The sequence below is a fragment of the Falco biarmicus genome, chromosome 6, assembly GCF_023638135.1.
Source record: "Falco biarmicus isolate bFalBia1 chromosome 6, bFalBia1.pri, whole genome shotgun sequence".
NCBI lineage: Eukaryota > Metazoa > Chordata > Aves > Falconiformes > Falconidae > Falco > Falco biarmicus.
The window spans coordinates 53,571,578-53,591,888 of record NC_079293.1 but is presented as its reverse complement, the minus strand read 5'-3'; the positions used below and the strand labels follow the sequence as shown (position 1 = coordinate 53,591,888).

Sequence of the window (20,311 nt, the reverse complement as noted above, 5' to 3'; positions counted from 1 at the left end):
TGCGTTCAATTTACCGGTTATAATACTGCAGGACTTCCTTCTTTTTCTCATTATATACCAGTCTTCACCTAGAGTCCAAGCGTTACCAAGAGGGATTTAATATATTGGTAGAACAACAAAGCTGGTGCATTGAGGCCCCCAAAATACAAGCATCATCCTCCAGATACAAAAACAAATGCCTGGAAAGGAGGGGAACAGAATTCAATGAAGAAACTGGCGCAGGCACCAGGATTTCCTGCAACTGTTCTGGGTCTCCTCTATTCATTACATACAGCTTTCTACAGCATACTTAACTGCTAGCTAGGGTGGAGAGTGGGACCAAGGTCTTCCTCCAGCCTAGGAAAATTTCATTCAATTTCCATTTTTCACTCTCTCAACACATAGAAAATCCAAAGACTTAATAAGAAGCTTGAAGTCAAGTACTTGGACACTTCAGATGGCATCCCTTCTAGAGCTGAAACAGGTGTTGAGCAAACATCCTTCCAGACTGAGCAAAACATATACCTCAGCCCTGAGAACAACCTTGACAGAAATCCTCACAGTTCTCTCAGAATCATCCCCCTGTCCTGCTGCCCCCCGCTTTTCTTTCTTTCTTTCTTTCTTCTTCTTTTTTTGTTGTTGCTGTTGTCAGAGGAAAGTCTCAAGGATAAGAGATCTAACTCTATCTCTGAAGCTGAATCTTATGGTATAGCTTTCTGAAGTTCAGAAATCCAAAGCTAAGGTTTTAAAACTAGCCTAGCTTACACTCTAGTCCTGCGCATTTAAGTTAGGCATGAAACTTTCTTTGACCCAAAAAATCAAATCTGTTTTCATCCCTGTGTGTTCTACGAATACTTCTTGTTCTGCCTTAAGTTAAAAACACTGTGGGAACAGGGATGTAGCTTGATTTGAATATAATCATTAGAACTGATCAGTCTTCTCTCCAAAGTACACCCAGAGTTTCCCGAAGCAAAGCTGCTTTCAAGCATTATACCATAGCTGGATACAGATATAAACATGCTGAGAAAAGAACTGAAATACAACAAAAATAACACTATGCTAACTGAGAGCTGTTAGGTATGGCAAATACATTACTACCTACCCATGTAAAGTAATCATCTCACACCAGTGAGATAATCTGCTCGTGTTAAACAGAACTGTACTCGCTCCATCTGTAAGAATTAACAGATGGAACAACTCTTTGGGGTTTACGTAACAGTAATTAAACAAATCCTCACAATAGCCACATGATTTCATGCACAAGCCAGAGCAGTCCACGAAAAAAGCTTTTCTGCCAGGTTGGAAAATTCCAGGCCATGTAGCCCAGAGAGCTCTGCAAAAGCATCAGCCTAATGCCTTGGATCAGCGTGCCTTGTCCTCCAGGATATCCTCTTCGCTGTGCTCTGGGACCAAGAGCAGAAAATCCAGAAACAAAGCAGCTGCAACAGGCACCTTCATCATCTGCAGGAAGAAGTTCTTGGACTACTTTATCTGTAAGATGAGAGACAGTTATCCATGCACACTGCTATACTAGGAGTCAGTCTGAATAAAGAAAATATGGGAAAGTTCACAGCACTTGGTATGTGGGAGAATTCAGTGTCTCCACAGGCAGCCCCTGGTACAAGCAGATAACCTCTCTCATGTCATCTGCTTCACAGCCACGAGGACCAGCAGCTCCCCTGTGGGCCAGGACCTGACGACAGAGGTGGGCACGTGAAAGGCAAGAATTACCCATCACTACAGGCAGGAAAAGAAATCCCCCACCAGGTTACCCAGCCACCCACGTGTGTAGTTACATATGTGAATCTCTACTCATCTAAAAGGGCAAGAAATAGCAGAATAAACAAGGAGCATGACCTGCACTTTAACCGGAGAAGGAAGAAGTCCGTTACAGATGGAAAATGCAGAAATGGACAATATTTTATATCTTCACCTAGGCTCTCCCTCCTGCCTCATAGTAAGCAGCAGCGGCAGCAGCGGACCTCCCTTACCTCGCTGAGGTGCTGGACACAGGGATGACCAAATGGGGCATCCCAGGAATTCACCTCTGAGAAACCCTCAGAGCCATGCCGGACATGGAGCTGCCAACTCCATACCCTTCACTCAAGGGTCCTTCAGAGCTCTGTCCCCTCCCCACCTACTACTCCGCCTCTGATATCTTGGGCCAGAAACACATAGATGAGGCCTCTGTCTCCTGTACGTGAAATATATACAGAATCTCCCATCACATCTCAAGCCAAATCAGAACCAACACCTGAAAGAAAATTCAGCTCATTAAAACTGAACCTATACCAGATCCAGGTGGGGGGAGGAATCCATCAAAATCTACTAACTGTGTAATATCCCACCTGCCGTTGCTGAAAACGTCTGCCCCCCAAATTAATTAAGCATTCCACAGCTTTTGGGCTCTTCTGCTCTACCAAATAGGATTTCTTAAAAAAAAAAAAAAAAAAAAAATTTCCAATAGGCACTGATACAGCTATTGGTTCCCCTCCAAGCAAAATGATTGACTGGGGGACTAAAACCACCAGAGCAGGGTTCTGCTGCCACCACACGGTCACGGACAGACCTAGGCATTGTTTTAGAATACCACGAAATGCTTGTGCTTCAGAACACATCAGTTCACCGAGGCTATCACTTTTATGTATTTCCTTAGCTCATGCCCAGCTGGGGGTACTTGTATATCAGATGACCAAGGTCCCTGCCTGCCTGGAAGGTCTGCCCTGCCACCAGGCTGGATCCAGGTTCACCACACACTTGGGCCTCAGCTCTGAGGTAAAAATTACTTTCAAAAAGTCTTCTGAAAGAGAACCAGGTTTTCAACCAACTTGGGACATATGCAGCAAATGCTTCTGGAAGTGGGGGTGGACTCATCCCCTACGCTAAGGCCTTTAAAGCAGTTCCTGGCACAACTTCGGCAAAGTGAGGACACCACCACGACTATTTACTGCAGTACTCCCCCCACCAAAGAGCACTTAAGAAAGACTGCCTTTCTGCAGCTGGAATTTAAAACACCATGTTGGCATTTTTATTTTTACTAAGCAAAGTGGAAATCCAGTGTTAGCTTGGCCAAACTCTGGAGAGAAAAAGATAAATCCATTCTGGAAAATATACTCTTGAATAGTACGCTATGCAAAAAAATCTATCTTAAATAGAAATATCAAAATAAAGGTATGGATTAGTATTCAAGACCTAGAAACTGGTATTACAGCCCTGCATGTCATAGCTCCACATTGCTAAAAATGTTATAAAGCATACAAAAAATAAAATTGTCTTTTCTATTAACCCCAGATCTCTCTATATATTTTCTTTCTGTTGTGATTAGGAGCAGCAGGGCAGTTTGCTACTCTATTCTTTCACGTCTCATTAGTAATAATTTTTCATCAGGGTTTTTTTTGTATTTTAGAGGTGCCCTTTTTTTTCCAACAGCCCTGAAAAACACATGCCAGTAACTCATAAGCTCTTCTTAGAATACAGGCATTTATGAAATTACATGGAGCTTTGTTTACTGTCAAATTCAGCTCAAAACTTGAAAAACAAGTCATGAAGGGCTACTGTAAAAATTCAATAGCAACATAGCCATCTCAGGGGGGAAACATGTATCCAACTTTATTTCTGTTTCTGCAGAATGCAAACAAGTTTGTGAGATATCGGATTAAAAAAATTCCCGTTGTAAACAAATGAGGAAAGGTCACCAGTGTTTTTACATCTTGGTGACAAACATTTCCAACAGTCAGCTCTCCTAGGAGTCACTTCCAGTCTTTAGTAATGAAGAATAACACTGTCTGATGGAGCCAAATCTTTGTGCGGGGATGTGAAAAACACCATCAGTGAGGCCTAGAAGTGACAAAAAGCGGTAATTTGAAAATAGCTAAGAGAACAAGTCTCAGGATGATTCAGCTGCATACCATAAAGCAGGTTATAATTAAAATTTTTATTGTCTCCGTGTATCACGAGAATTTCACGACCCCATGGTTTAACACCACATAGTAGATTAAAAGTACTGCCTCAGGCTTTTAGCATGCTGCAGCAGTCTGGTATCAGTGAAGTGCAATATGGATTGGTATGTGGACCATACTGTTCATAGTGGAAACAGCCTGATTTCCGTTACAGTATCAGCCTCACAATGTGCTTGCCGCTTTGTCCATCAAGGTAATTCACCCACTGCAGGTACAGTCATATATCATCCTTTCTCCAATCTGCCTTAGAGGGAGAGATTTTTGCACAGGAATACTAAAAAAGCTTTAGGATCCGTGAGAGAAGCAAGTCATCTGGCTTAGGATGGGTTGATTGTGGAGTCCACACTGATCTTCCTATGCAAGATGAAAGGCTGCATTCAACATTAGCCTTGGGGATGACTCTTTTCAGCTGTCATCAGTATTACTTGACCAAAGTTCAAGAAAAAGATGGCCACAATAGCAACCTGTGTTCTAGAAAGCCACTTTTGGTAACACAGATTACTGCCATTTATTTTACTCCAGAATACTTCCATTGACGTATGTCAGTGCTTTATTGTGATGGTTTTGACCTCAGTGAAGAACTCATAGGAGTCCTTTGCTCCCTCCCTTCCTATGCCTGAGGCTTTCATCCCACCAAATGGCAAGTTCAGATCTCTAATAAGCCAGCAGTTGGTCCACACCAATCCAGACTGCAGTCTTCGTGCCACCCGGTGAACGCGTCCCACGTTGCTGGACCACACAGTGGCTGCCAAGCCATATTTCACGCTGTTGGCTCTTTTGATCACTTCTTCTTCTGTGTCAAATGCTACCACGCATGTCACAGGACCAAAGATCTCTTCTTGCATGCAACAAGATTCATCCTTGACTTCAGCAATAACCGTGGGCAACATGAAATAGCCTTTCTGGTTGCCAGCTGGGAGAGCCAAGGAATCCACTCCCTCTCCGCAGAGGACTCTGGCTCCTTCAGCCTGGGCTTTCTTCACATAGTTCCTTACCTGGGGAAGCAGCAGGAAAACGTCACTGCTGAAGAACACCGAATCTGAGAGTCCACCTCACAAGCCTGGACACATCATCAGGAGCCCCTGAATATCTCCAACTGTATCATGCTGCCTTTACTTCCCTTCTAACAACAGAGGGTTATTCCCTAGTTTTTCGTTACATTTCTGTAAAAGTAAGACTAGGTGTTTCTTGCTGTAAAACAACTGTTCTCTCTCTCCAAACATTTATTAGCTTAGCAGGTAACACCAGTGGCCCTCCTCACTAAATATCCGCAAAAGGGTAGAGCCCCTGATGAAAACACAAGCTGTCCCAGAGCCTCCCTCCATCCTTCCTGGAGCTTGGGCAGTTTGCCATATATTCCATGCCATGGTTCATCCATTTACTCCAAGGGATCAGTAATATCTTCCTACCTCGCAGGCAGGCTTGTTAAATGTTTACATGCCACTAGGATGATGAAGCCATCAATGCTATAGAAAATCTCATCAATAAATAATTAAAGTTGTTTCCATGGCTGCTGCTATCCTATGCTACCTTGAACAGATAGGACATGCTTTTAATCTGCTGCTGTTCTGAAACAGTTGCTTGGTTCCTCTCTCTATGGAAACATCAGGGAGATACCCATTGGGCTTCTTTCTCTTCTTTCAACCACCTTAGTAGGTTAGACTCGGAAGTTTTCTGTGGTGCCACAGACTGAGGATCTCGGGAAGTGGGTATTTCTACCACCCCACTTCATAACAGCCCTGGAGAGCCTGCTGAGGCACCAGGAAACATGACAAAGGTCTGGCTTTCTCTCTCATGCTGCGGTTTCAGTCTGCTTCTTGCTTATACCGATTGTGTCAGATAGTGCTGGGGATACAAACACCTGCTCTCCTGAACTCTGCCTGACACCGTAAAATTCATTTCATGTAAGCCACTAAAGCAGACTATGTCTTAGTGGTGCATCATCTCAGCTGCCCTCCACACATGCAATTCCAAATTACTGCAAGCAGTCCTAGGAAGCCGTGTCTTGCACTCTCCAGGATTTGATGGTGATATAAAAATAAATAAATAATTATCTTGTTAACTAACTTATTAGGCAAATAAGTGATCTTAGCAAATGGAATATTAAAATCTATGAAAATGTTGCTAAGCTCCAAGATTGGTTAGTATTCAGATTCATTATTTAGAATTCACCATTCTGAATTATTTCAAACAGGAAGAAATATTTTTTGTAATTTAAAATTATTTTCCCTATGGAGCTGATTTTTCCAGAGGAATCACATGATCCCAGTCCACAGGCAACAGAAACCTTATCTAAAAGATACCTTATTATGGCTTTGAATTGTCATTTCTCAGAGCTAATCTTGGAGAGGACATGGTCCTTTTCTATATACCTCTGAAATCACCCTTTATAGCCCTCTAAATGATGAGATGTGATCACATAAGGTCCACATAACATCACCTTTTCTAGATGTTCTTTACTTATTAGCGCTCCTATGTCGACTGTAGGATCTGAGGGGTTGCCAGCCTTCCACTTCTTAGCCTCTGCCACAAACCTCTTCAAAAACTCACTGTATATGCCCCTCTGAACAAAGATTCTGGATGTACAGAGACAGATCTCACCCTACAGAAAAGAAACAAACAAGAAAAAAATTTTAGTTCATTATACTATTGATGAGTACTGGGAATCACATCCCAGAATGAGACTTGTGTCCCTGCATCCTCAGGAGTGCAAACTACATTCACCAACACTGAAAAGTAGTTTTTTTTTCCCAGATTAAAAGGGAAAAAGAGAAGAAAAAGACAAAACAACAGTATCAGATTGTGCAGTCACTTCCTAACGCAAGTAAATACAATTTTTCATTGATTACCTGTTTTCCTCTCCAACATTTTTCATAGGAAATGTGATTTCCAACTCTGAATGCTCTCTGTCTTCATTTCCTGGTATTCCCTTTCTGACACCAAGCTATTTTTCTGAACATTTGTCCTGATACAGTTTCCTGGCTTTGGTGATCTGTCCTGAGGGCGTTGATGAGGGAAGATCATTGGAAGAATTTTGGGGGAAGTCTCCTAACTTAATTCCAGAAAATCAGCAAGCTTCCCACCTACTTGCAGGGTAGGATTTAAAGCAGCTGCTTCCTGGAGGGATAAGTAATATATCTATTTTGAGAGGGATAATGACATCTTGTTATCTTCTGATGGAGAATGCAAAGAGCCCTTTTTTATTTTGTTTCCCTGCTTGTGGAATAATGAAGCATTTCTCATATTTTTGTACTTAGGATTTGCTCACAACACAGAATGTTGAAACAGACCTTGACAATTTAGGATTTGGTATTAGCAGAGATATGTGCACGTGCGCACACACACTTCTCAGACACATGCACAGCTGTTGCAAGCGGGGTTTGTACACTACAGCAGCGGGAGGCACCTGGTTGGCAAAGCTGGACCTCAGGGTTGTGGGGATGCACTGGCTCAAGTCGGCATCATTGAAGACAATCGCGGGGTTTTTGCCTCCCAGTTCCAGCGAAAGCCGTTTGCAGTGCGGAGCACTTCTCTCCATGATCCGCTGGGCCGTCAGCGTGCTTCCCGTGAAGGAGATCAGAGGCACGTCAGGGTGGCAGACAAGGGCTTCTCCTGCCTTGGCGCCCGTTCCAAATACCACATTCACCACCCCGTGAGGCACCCCTGATGGGAAGAAAGGCACACAGTTCTCCTACGCTTTCCCTTGCTCAGCTGGTTTCAGCTCACCGTGTCTTGCCACTGAAGTTAGAACATCACCTCGGGTGACAAAGACTGACCCTTAACTTTCATAGTAGCTGAAATGCATGATCTTAAACAGCTCCGCGGGCCATGAGTTAAATGATAACATTAATTCTGCTGATCAGTCAAGCTTGCCTGATACCCATCAACAGAGATTCAGTTTTCAGTCATTCAGGGAAGCAGCATTTGTCCTCCCGGTTTCTCTTAAAAACGCATCAAATGCAGCCACAACACAACCGCCGAGAGCTGATTCTCACCCTCTTATGCTCTCATGGTTCCTCTGTTGGCACCACAGACTTAGGACATCCTTAAGTGGAGTGCAGAAAGAGGAAAGAAGGCCCATGAAGACTTTTCCACTATCTTCTCATGAAAAAAATGGGCAATAGCTGGGGTGGGGAGATGGGATAGCATGAGGACAGGGAGAACTTTTTGTTCTCTGGTGCAGCCAGTCTTTGAGCACATTCTGATATCTGCAACAAAAAATGGTGCACAGACAAGCATTTCTACCTCGTTCCCCCTCCCTAGAACACTACAGGATTTACCTGCTTTCTCCAAGAGTTTGCACATCATCCAGGCTGTGACAGATGTCATCTCACTTGGCTTGGCAACCACAGTATTTCCACATGCAATGGCAGGAGCTATTTTCCAGGTCAACAAATACAGTGGCAAATTCCAAGGACTGATTAAACCAGCTACAATACAAACCCACAAAAGACAGGAGTTTAGTTTACCAGGATATAAAATTTATTTCTCTGATCTCAAACAGTTATACACCAGTTCAGATTTATGATGGGAATCTGGCTACGGCCTTTGCTTCCTGACAACTGTACAATAAATTTGCAGCTAGAAACATTTCTCACAGACAAATAACTTTAAAAGATTTGTGCAAATGATCCTAAAAGACGATCAGCCAAAGTCTCTGAATAAGTTCTGCTACTTCTTCAGGGCAGCATCTTATATTCACAGGAAGCTTTTCAGTGTTTTCTAGAAACATTAATGCAAGGTTAGTCATAACAATTATTTACCTCAGCCAGTCTGTGATAATATTCTTTGATAGCAAACAGCAAAGTAATGTGTTAGCTGAGATCACTCTTGCTTTCTGTTGTCTTTAGAGCTTTTTCCCCCCCAATTTTAATATTAAAAAGAACACACATAAAATATAGCACACATTTTCCTGATAAATTTCAGCCTAAGTAATGAGTGCCAAAGTTTATCAGTGTAAAAGCTGCTGTTTCCACAATTTACTCAATTTTTTCAGTAAGCACTTTTGGGAATACTTTACATACTTATAGGAAATGGTGAAAAACCGTCTGTAATCATTAGGCGTGACTGCTCAAAAAAGCCACAGGATTTCTCACTGTTTGATGGAGCAGATGCAGCAAGTGACTTTTCCTTATGACAGTTTTTACCAGAAGCACTCACGTTCTCCACTGTTCAAGAACACTTTTAAATGGGTTCTCTAGGTTAGCCAATCCTATGTTTTAAATAATTCAAGCGTGAACATAGAACATTCATATATATTTAGATCAATACCTAATAATGGCATCAGGATGCCATCACTCGTCAGTTTAGCACGGCCACTTTATTTCTGAAACATTAGCAGCATCTAGTGGCTTCGTTCAGCCATTTCCCAGCTCAAAGCGGTTCAGCCACCCACATGCACTCCAGTCACAGGCTGGTATGTCAGGTTGCAAACTACTCCTCCTTCCCCAAAGGTGAGGAGGACCCAGCTCTCCCGGCAGAAGCAGCAGCTCAGTGCTGCTGAGCATCTCACTGACCCACAGCAGTAACACATACTTGCCAACATGGACACACACGTGCATGCCCACATGGTCACCCAACGTGCAAAACACAAGACAGATTTTGAGGATAAGAGCTACCAAGTTAAAACAGATGTTTTTTAAGGCATTATTTTTACCATGAAGTAGAATAATTGATTTTAGATAAAGTTGCTCATGCTTTAGCAGACCAGTCGTGTTTAGCACCTGATCCAGAAACAATAAACGCTTTTGAAAAATGCTCTTTCTTTGTTGAGCCACTGCTGAGGATCGAAGCCAAGCTTATCAGCATTTCAGGAGCACCATACCAACTCCCACAGGTGTCCTTGAGGTGTAATGCACACAGCCTATGGTTGACATCTCAGTGCATTCTGTCACATGATGAAGGACGGAAGAGGCAAAGAATCTGAAGTTGTACACGGCCCGAGGGATGTCCACTGTTCTAGCAAATGTAATAGTTTTTCCTGAAACAAAACCAAGCACAATGCTGTGTTATCATGGGCAGAAACAGTTGCTCTGTTTGCTCTTCTCTGAAAGCTGATTTGCATGTTTTTTGGGAAATGTCTTTTGTCCTGCACCCAAGTAATCCCGAGCACAGTGCAACCATAGCCAACAGCAGCAGTTCCCCTGTGGTATTGCATTCCGAATAACTAACAACTGAAGTCAAACTCAGCAATTCTGAAAAGCAAGAACACTCCAGGAATCCAAAATCAGTAGCTTCTGCAAAGGTCATGCACACATCAACTCCAATTTGCTCCAACAGTTCATGCCATGCTAAAAATTTAGATCATATCCACCATTTCAATATTCGGCAAGACACAGTGTATTTGAGATCAACAGTTCCAATTTTTACCCTGATCCTTTGACTCTGCTTGTGCAAATGCTTCCAGGTCATGTTCGATCAGGTCTGCCATTTTGTTCAGGATCTGAGATCTCTCCAATGGACTTTTTGAGGACCAAATTGGGAAGGCATCTTTGGCAGCTTTGACAGCAGCTTCCACCTAAAAAAGCAGAAGAGGGATGGTGAGGCTAACAATCTAGATCACACTGTTGGGAAGACTGCATCTCTTCAGAGTTTTGACTATTTTATCTTCCCAGGACACTTTCCCATAACTCAGGAGGTGTTGTTGAAATGAGTATCTAGAAAAGAAACAGTCACTGTAAGTCTTGCTTTTCTCCAGCAACTTGTGGGCAACCCTCCAGGCCTGCAGGAAACGCCAGACCAGTCAACTAGCAGCAGCAAGTGCCCCTGGCTGAACCCATGTAGAACCTTGTTTCTCCTGGAGGAAAGTGCAAGAATCTCCCAGAACAAACGCATCCTCAGTCGAAACATCCACAGTCCTTGCAACACAGGGCTTCAGCCACACCGAGCAATGATGAAATTAAGGGGCTGGGGAAGGAACAGACTGCATGCCCTGCTAGCCTTAGATTTCCTCTTTCCTTTCCACCGGCTTGTGCAAGCAAGGATTAAGAATATGTGTACAGAACAGACAGTCAAGCCTTACCTGATCACAGCTAGAAACTCATTAGTGCCCTCACAGAAAAAGAAAGAAGTTCCTTCCTAAACTCTTGGGGTTTAGTCTGTTCTCTCATCAGATACCTAATGAAATCCACAGATATAAAAGATAATTATATGTTTTTACATAGATGCATACCAGTCTTGTCACTATTTTGCCTGAGATGTACATAACTGCTGCATGGTCCTTCAGCCTGACCTGTCTGAATAGTGGCAGATTACCAGCACTTTCTGAAGCAGGCTGGGCCTCAAAGGATTGCAGTTCCCCAGGAAGCTTTCTCTCCCACCAGTCATTTCCTCTGGGCTGTTAAATGGAAGGTACCTGCATCTATTGATTTATAAGCAGTTTCTTCCAGATGTTTACCAGTCTCTCAGATTACTAGAGAGGGTTATCAGCATCCTTCCATATTTTAATTAACTGCCCTGTTTCCCAATTTTTGCTTCCTACGTATCACATCTTTATTGCTTCCAGTGACTAACACATGCATCAAGGTGGGCTTTTAGCCAAAGCTGTCTTAACTGGTTTCCCACAATTTTTGCTCATTAATTTCTTCAGCTTTTGGAAATCTGCCAGAGTCAGTAACTAGGAGGACACTGGTCTAACATCTATCAGATGATTCTGATCTCTCTTAACATTGCCATGTTGCTGGTTCCCATGCAGTCACTGAAGGCTCCTTTCTACCAATTCCACAAAACCGAGTTCCAAATTTGTTTCTTCAGAGTGTGATGAGTGCTATAAAACCCATCACAAAATATTTTATGGACACTCCGATGATGCTTTACTAATGAAGGTGCAAAAGTTGAAACGGGTGAAAAAGCCTCCCTGCCAAGCACATCAGAATTTATGGTCTTCCTAAAAATAAGGACCAGAGTTTGAGGGCCAGAACAATATTAGTACAGAGGCCAAGGCTGGAAACAAATCAAATCACCAAGATCACGTGGATCACTGGCTAAGCTCAGAAACCTAGACTCTACTCTTACAACTGTAGTTCAACAACCTACTGCTCAGATGCCAACGGTGGCAGGCTGTCAGCTACCCCACAGCTGGAGCAAGGTCAAAACAGGCCTGGGAAAGGGGAACTACAGCATCTTGAGTGAGTCAGGTGCAGATGGCACACTACCCTGAAAAGGTTCACCCTCTGTGAAACCCTACCACCTTTACTAATCAACTTGTTCTTCCACCCTCCTATCATTAGGTGCCATTGTGGTGCTGCTTTTCATCTGTCCTCTCCTCTGTGGCCTTTTCTACTGGGTGCTTTGCGTTTCAAGAGAGGGCTAATGTGAAGTTAAGGCTATCTGCATTTCTAACCCTCCAAGTACATTTATAAGAAAGAAAAAAAAGTTGCATTTTCACAGATAGCAGAAGAGAAAAAGGAAGGAATGAAGTGGCAGTAGATTAATAAAAAGCAAGAGGGCAAAAAAGGAGAGATTTGTTCAGAAGTAAGACAGTTACTTAGTTTGACTAGCAAAAAGCAGCAAAGAAAGCTGAGCCACAAAGAAAACATGCCTAAGAATTCAACTATGAACTCGTGTGTCTGAAACGCTTCCTTCTGCTTTCCTCTCCTGCACAAGACAAACACCAAGAAAGAACACACAATCAAGACCTATCATAAAAGATTGATACTAAAATACTCAAAACTGCCCTCAGAACATGATGTTTGCTTTCCAGGGGATGATGCCAGCAACAAGGTTCTTTAAAGAGAGATTTATTTCTTTTTAAAGGAGATATTAACCAGGACTAATTAGACCTGTCTTTTGGAGATACAGGGCACCTGCTCAGCTTGCTTTGGTGTTGCTACTTGGAATTTAAGACATCTAGCTGGGGGACTAATTAACCCATGAATAAAAACATTCCGCAGAAACTGGCTGAAATGGCCATTGCAGCTGTTAAGCAGGTGTTAAATTCCAGGGTCAGCGACAGATTCACTGTGTCTCTCTTCTGCCTTCTCACTTTCCACTAAAACTAACCAAGAAAAAATCCAGCTGGACACTGAGCCTTGCTAGAAACCAGCATCCTGAGTTCTTGAGCTCTTCATTGAACTTGGGTCTAGATGTGTATTTTGATATCTCTAGGTATGTCTAAATAATATGTGATTGCATTTTTCCCCTGCAGCATATTCCATCAGTCACAGGCAGATACCAGCACTGCAGAGCCCAACCTCCTTGCATAGTTCTCTAAAGGCAGGAGTAAAGCAGCCACTGACTTTACAGGTGTTTAAACTGGGTTCCTGCTGCTATACACAACCGCTAGCTAACTGGAAAGGCTGAAAAGAGGAAAGCCATTGCTCTTCAGCATATTTGACCTGTATCTCCAGAATGGCCAGCAACCTACTTTTGTTAAGATGTTCTAGCATTCTCACATCTCTTATTTTGCAAATTTTGCAAAAAGATTTGCACCTGCACATCAAAGAGAAGTCTCTTGAGGCATAATTAGGGTTGGAATGAACCTACACAGATGTATTCTAGCAAACTCAACCTGTTACTGTTTAACTCTTGGTCATCAGCATCTAGCAAATATTTACCCAGTTGAAACTACAGTGCAAAGGTTTCTGCTGAGAAAAGCATAGAAAAAAGATGTCCACAGGACTGAAATACAAGTGAACAGCTACATACTGCAGCAGTTTATTTTAAAAAATGTTTTGAAAGTACTGTACACTTCTTGTCAATATTTTCCAAGACCTTGGCATTATTCTAGGTTTTCCAGTTGTCTCTCTCTTCAATAAGCCTTAAACACTACGCTGAACACATACTTGTAGGTCCCTTACCAAGTAGCATCAATGAAACTGCAGATCCCCAGATGAACGTCACATTGCCCATACACACCTGAGGATGTATAGGGTGCCAGGAAATATTCATCCCACTAGAGAGCACAGAACTAGGAAGCATTACATTGATGCAGAGGACAGGCTACGTTTTAAGGAAATGTACACTCATCACAGCCACTTCATCACCTCCGCTTAATATCCAACTGCTAATACCAAAAATCCTTTTAAATGACAACTGCAAATCATCAAGATACTAAGGGAAAATACATTCAGTTGTATATAGTACCTCTAAGCTTATTTACAGAAGAGATCAATAATCCTTTTTCTCTCTTACAAATATTTTATACTTACAGCCAGTCTGAGCACTATTGTTAATTTACGTACAAGACATCTCCCACATGAGCTGAAGCTGCTCCACTGAAGTTCCTGAAGCTTTGTTGAGCTACAGCAGCCCAGCATGCAGCCTGTAAGTTTTTAACAGCAGAGTGCAAAAAAGTAACAGTATTCACTGCTGCAGCAATAGGGTACAGGACAGCATGCTACAATACAATCAAGAACTTACTCATTTAAGCATTAAAGGCTTCAGGTTTTTTTCTGTTCTCTCACCTTCAGCCTTTCCCACTCAAAATACTAACGTTGAGTGCATTTAATGTTTTCTCTTATTTGTACATTTGGATAGTACTCACCTCTGCTTTGCCACTATCTGGCACCCTGCAATAGACATCTCCAGTTGATGGATTATAGGAGTCTATGTAGGAGGAACAAGGAACAAATTTGCCACCTATAAAGTTTTCCAGCACTAGGAGACTCTTTGAGTGAGCCATTGTTAGCCGCTTGCTTCATCCGTGATTTTTTTCTGCATGGCATCAGTTTAGATAAGTAGGTCTGTATATATTTGCACAGCGAGTCTGAACTCCTCCCCCTCTCTCAGCCTTCCCTGCACCGCTCGCCTGTGAGTGGGAACAAACCCCTGGTAACACCAGCAAAAAAGAGGAAAGAGGCTAAAAATTACTATTTCTGTGACACTTGGATCTTTTCTAGGAGTTGAGGCAGGGAGGCAGGTTCAGCTCAGTTGTTAGAAAACAGCTCCTCTCTGCCTATAGGAAACAAAGTACTGAAGAAGGGGAGAAGAATGGTTTGACAGGGAAATTTCTCCCTACAGCAGTTTTTCAAGTCTAGACAGTTTACAGTCTAAAGACATTTTGCAAAATCTACACAAAATAATTCAAGAACAAAACACCCAGCCAGGGACCTGCTCCTTACTGACAGCAGACAGAAAAACTTGGACTACCATGTCTGCAACTCATGCTCAGCTTTGTCATCATCAGTACTTTTCCTTGTAATCCCCAAAACAATGCTGCTACCAAAACAAACGTTTTTTTAAACTTAAGAAACCTTTTTTTTCCACCAATGTCCCCAAACATCAAACAATACAAGCAGCTGAGTGGGCCTTCAATTCAAAACGGCTGAGGGAGCACAACCCTACCTGGTACAATCAGTTGTATATTGTCAGAAATCCAGTTCTTAAAAAAGCAGCAAGACACCAGCTTTCACACCTTCCCTTCCATATTCCAGCGGAAACCACCTTACTATAGAGAAGCCCATTACATACAATTAGGTTTTTCTTTAACTTCCCAAGAACCCAAACTGCCCGATAAGAGCTGCGTAAAAGACATTTTTCTCCAAGAGAGAACGCGTAGATGATCAAATTGCTCTAAGACTGCATGTCACCTCCTTGCTTTCCAGAGATACTCAAAACACGACATACATATGGGACAGCAGTATGCTTTGTTACCAGGGGATTGTGAATATCTCAAATCAGAAGTTTATAAAGCTTTTGCGCCCTAGACCATTGCCAAGCCATTGCATTTCTTATGGATTAACATGCAAACATGTTTTGATCGATAAAGGCTCCGAGTTTGTTGTTGCACAACAACAGATCATTTATACATTAGCCAGCTGGCACCTCTGGGCAAAGTTCAAATCAGGGCTGAAAGGTAGGTGCAGTCATGTTGAAACTGCGTTAGGCAATACTTTCGGCTGTCCCAAGCTACAAACTGGGAAAGCATGCCCTAGCTTTTCTGTCGTCACAGAATACCGAATCTCAAAATTTAATGTAACCACGTGTGAGAATGGTTATCATAGGTTCATCCCGTATCACACGTCCTTGTCCACAAACAGCCAGGAATTTACTTCAGTCCTAAAACTGAAGACACATTCCTCTGCCTGTAGCACTTCAGCTGTCCTCTGACTTAAAAGCAACCATTTTCAAGGTTTGAAGGCAAGTTCAAGTGGAACAGGTTTAACATGGGTGCTTGGCAGTACAAATCTCTGGAATCCAATGAGTGCACTGAAACCTTCTGGCATGCTAAAACTGGTAAGTATTTAAATGCATTTCTGGACTATAAAAAGACATAACAAATAGTGATAGTTCATAAGCTTCAGTTTTGGCAATAACATTTTCCAGTTATTTCAGATTCGTAAGATTTCACAGAAGCCATTTCCACATAAAGCATTGCCGATGCTTCTACAAATGTGCATGCAGTCAACAGTACAATTTGTATTGTATCTATGTGGCCAAGTGCAGGTATCTGCTGAAAATGGGGCTAAAGCATCCAAGTGCAAAAAAAAAGTTACCTACCAAAAAAAGCACATGGGAAGAGTAGGTACGGATTGTACAAGACTTTGAACTAAGTAATGATCGTTTATGCTTTTTGTGTTTTTCACTACACAGGGCACAGAGCTTTACTGCAGTTAACCCCAGTAACTGATGCTCTGGAGCGGTACTTTAGTTCCTTCCCCACGCTACTATAGTCAAAGTAGAGTTGTCTCCACCCTGCACTTGCGTACAGGTCCTTAAATACCTGAGGTCCTGTCACACTTCCTATTGAACATAAACTTCCAAACTGTAGTAAAGCGTGTCTGTCCTGAGCTTATGCTGGAGGTGGCAGAAGGACCCCCTTTTCATTTTGGAGGTTTTTGCAGACCCAATTACTGAATAGTGGGAAGGAGTTACAGGCTTGAGCAAGAATAATCAGGCTTTACCATAGATTAAACTGCCAGCTTCTGTTCAAAGAGCACTAAGTCTGGATGAAGGACGTGTATGCACAGTAAGTGCATTGAGTAATGTGAGAAAAACTGAAATTATTTCCACAGAAAGACAAGTCGCATGCCAGTTTCGCATTTTAACTCAGAAGTTTACTCTGAAACTTCTGAGCTATGGAAAGTAAAGAATGATTTAACACAATTTGAAAGTGCTTAAATAACAAAAGATGAAGGAGACAAAAATTATGCTCAGACAAAGTTATTTTATTATTCTTACAGTTTAAAAAATAAAATTAGCCAATGTTGGCACAGCTTCCACTACACAGCAAAAGAAAATTTTTTTAAATAAATTTTGGGACAGGGAAAATAATCCCAAGATAATACTACATGCCATTTTCTTGAAACCAAAGTAAATAGCTCTTTTTTTTCCCCTGAATATGCATTCAACTCAAACCTAAAAATATATTAGACCAATGAAGTTACTTTAACGAATTGATGTGCAGGAAAAAAGCAAACCAAAGAAAACATGTAAACAATTTATGTCTGGAAGGAGTTTGTTTCATGATGATTCATCATCTTTTCCTCTAATTCAACTTGCTAAAATTTTTCCGTCAAGCTCTCTAAAGGCTAAATTCCACATGGAGAAACACATGAGATTCTTGAGATTGAGAAGTGCAACATTAGCAGTTCCTTGTCAGTTGGCATCTTGTTCTGCAGTGGGAGAGACTGATGAAGGGCTCCCCAGACGTCTCACACAACTTTTGTCATCATCATCATCTCCCCGATTAATTGCACTTGTTCCTTCAACTCTTAAACAGAAGTTTGGATATCTGATTGAATTTTGGTTGGACGGTGAAGTTCTTGCACCACTGTCATTCTTTAATCTAAAAATACAAGTAAATGGAAAAAAACCTATGGTGAAAAATGGAGTACTAAATGTAAAACAGTCACAGCTTTTTTCAACATGATATAGTTAGCTGTGGAAAAAATAATTCCTTTTGCTCTGAAATTCTCTGGGACAATTTAACAAGTACTAAAATAGTAATTCCCAAATAACAATCAAAGAGTTTAGTCCCCAACTCTTCTACAAACATTGGGTATCATAGACCATGGACCCCATTGAGTTCAAGTTAAATTTAATGAAAAATGGGTGCAAGTAATTGTAGATCCTATTTAAGACCAGACAGATTAAGAGCCTTGAAGTTCCGTAAAGCCCAGAGCTTCTGACAGACGTAGCATATCACTCCTATGCACACAGGGAGAAGCCAGAAATTCTCATGCTCTAGTTCCAAGTTTTGACATTAAATGACTCAGCTTTAAGTCTCAGTACCAGAAGGTGACTAACACGACTAAATGGCTCTCCCTCAAGCCTAGAATTATAATTTCAATTCTAATCCAGAAATCATAGCAATTTTTTTTTAAAGTGACAGATAGGGGGACATTCATATTTTTGCTCCTAATGGAAGGCAAAACATTTACATTTAGCCTCACAGCCTTTGCTTCCTTCTCACTTACACAGGATCGGAAAATGTCTATAGGCATCAGTAAAAATCAAATGCATAATCATCTTTAACACTAACAGAAAAAGACCTGGGACCCACTAGCCACAATTAAAATGGCCAACATGTCTCATTTATGAACTACTTCCAGTACCGTTATATAGGCAATTAGATTTCAGAAAGACCAGTGTATGTTAAAACAGTGACAGATGAGATGGGGAAAAATGCACAAGTCAAAAATTCTAAATAGAGTCATTTTTGCTCCTAATAAACTTAACAGCACTGTGGCAAGTCTTCCTTACACCTTGTTGAAGACTGTCTCTTTTTCAGCAGAATAAATTCACTTTTTAGACCAATGGGTGTAAACCAGGTCTTAACCATAAAAACTAAATGCTACGTGAAAGTTAACACTGCTCCTTTACAGTACAGAAGGTCTGTTACAAAAATACTATACCTCCGTCACGACTCCTGCAGCAATAGTGGAACCACTGTAGCGTAACATAAACCTCCCAAGCTCTTTAAAATCTTTATACAACTCTAGAGCAACAGGTCTTTGAGTTTGTAGTTCTATTAGCGCATTCTGTCCTTTACTCAAGAACCTGCAGGCAAATAGGCAGAAAACTCTACTATAAATACATGCATGCATAAATGAAAAAAAACAACCAACCACTTAAAAGGCCAAAAGTATAATAATCAAGCTTGACTTCAAGTATAACCCAAGCCACCAGACTGAAAACTCATTTGCCTGGAGCATACCTTTTAAAATGGCGTTTGAGTTTTCTTTAAAAACTTCTAGAGGATATCCACCACAACCTTCAGCAAATTGTTTTGAAGTTAATTACCTCATTAACACCTGTTTTGTCACGTCTAGTAGAAAACAAGTGTTATTTCAAACTCAATGACTAAACAGCTAATTTATTGCTCTTCAGAAGTCAAGATTTTTCTTTCCATTACTTTTCAGCAACAGTTTCAGCCACGCAATTTCTGGAAAGGATTATTCTGATAACGTTGTATGTACCAAACAGCATTTCTATCCAAATACAGCTTTAAATAACTAGAGGGATATTCCCATAGTTTAACTTGTATGGGAAGGCTCCCTAAAAATCTCTCTTTCTCTGAACCGCTGTCTACAGCAACCCATCTCCAGAATTATAGCAACGCTCCCATGCTATTGCAGGAAGACGAGATCGTTTTTTAAAAAAAAGGGGGTGAGGGGCTCGGAATAATCCTTTAAGTGCAAGCTGGTGATCTAGGATTCACTCCCAGTTCTGCAAGTGAACTTAGCCAAGTCATTTTCTTCTCAGGTGCTCCACAGACGTATCAAGTGGGCAGGAGGTTTTTCACATTGAAATATAAACATGAAACCAACTAGAACAATGAAAGCATACTCTTACAAACACGTTATAGCTATATAATAGAACCTGCTTGATATACCATATATTAAATCAAAAGTCAGCCTATTTCTTGAGCAATTATTAACTATTCAAAACACTTACTTTGGTTTTTTCTTTGTCACTTCACCAGTGCTTTTGTGCAGGACACTCAACAGTTTTCTAATAGTAGCAGGTTCACTTATGGTTTGATAGTGTAAAAGCACCTAAAAATATTTTTGTTGTTATTAAACATTCTACAATAATCAGAAATCCTAGGTGTTAATACTTAAAAGCATCAACTTCTTTTAAGACTGATTTTTTGAACAAATGCTTATAAAGCTTCCTTACAGGAGTCTCTGCCTCACATTCAGTAACTGTTCCCAGTTCCTAAACTTTGTGATCTCTACAGATATGACAAAGATCATGTATTAATTCATCAAAAATACATTTTTCATTCTTTAAGTGTTTTGCTTTTGCCACTTCAGTGCACTTCTGTAGCATGAACTGATATATTATTTATTTTAAAAGGTATCTTATAACTAAATGCATCATTATACTCCTAAAAGGCATGAGCTTTCTAAAGCACAGTGTAGCCTGACTGTGGTGGAACTCATGTTCTCCAAAATGGCTCAGCTGCGTGTTAAAAGCCAGTAAGAATA

The 20,311-nt window shown here is 41.3% G+C and overlaps 2 protein-coding genes across 9 annotated transcripts in view; both read right to left on the bottom strand.

Moving 5' to 3' along the window:
- Positions 1-3,563: 3,563 nt before the first annotated feature.
- ALDH8A1 (aldehyde dehydrogenase 8 family member A1) lies at positions 3,564-14,681 on the bottom strand. Its single transcript, XM_056344128.1, has 7 exons — positions 14,422-14,681; positions 10,308-10,455; positions 9,763-9,918; positions 8,219-8,368; positions 7,345-7,601; positions 6,379-6,540; positions 3,564-4,933 (listed from the first exon to the last, which is right to left on the bottom strand). Exons 1-7 carry the CDS (start codon positions 14,557-14,559, stop codon positions 4,481-4,483), a joined length of 1,464 nt encoding a protein of 487 aa, XP_056200103.1. The 5' UTR covers positions 14,560-14,681; the 3' UTR covers positions 3,564-4,480.
- A 2,342-nt stretch (positions 14,682-17,023) lies between these two features.
- The window catches only part of HBS1L (HBS1 like translational GTPase), a 61,070-nt gene continuing 57,782 nt past the window's right edge, over positions 17,024-20,311 (bottom strand). For all 8 annotated transcript variants that reach the window (XM_056344119.1, XM_056344118.1, XM_056344121.1 and 5 more), the window contains 3 exons: positions 19,776-19,876; positions 18,734-18,878; positions 17,024-17,664 (listed from right to left, as the gene is read on the bottom strand). In XM_056344119.1, the coding sequence (XP_056200094.1) occupies positions 17,653-17,664; positions 18,734-18,878; positions 19,776-19,876 (258 nt within the window). In that variant the 3' untranslated portion in view covers positions 17,024-17,652. The remainder of the gene's footprint in view (positions 17,665-18,733; positions 18,879-19,775; positions 19,877-20,311) is intronic.

What these genes read in the sequence shown, in the direction of transcription:
- ALDH8A1 (XM_056344128.1), bottom strand. Translation starts at nt 14,559, where the DNA reads ATGGCTCACTCAAAGAGTCTCCTAGTGCTGGAAAACTTTATAGGTGGC. An exon ending in GGTCCAGCTTTGCCAACCAG is followed by an intron (nt 6,541 to 7,344) that starts GTGCCTCCCGCT and finishes TCTTTTCTGTAG; the next exon opens with GGTGAGATCTGTCTCTGTAC. An exon ending in GTAAAGAACATCTAGAAAAG is followed by an intron (nt 4,934 to 6,378) that starts GTGATGTTATGT and finishes CTGCTTCCCCAG; the next exon opens with GTAAGGAACTATGTGAAGAA.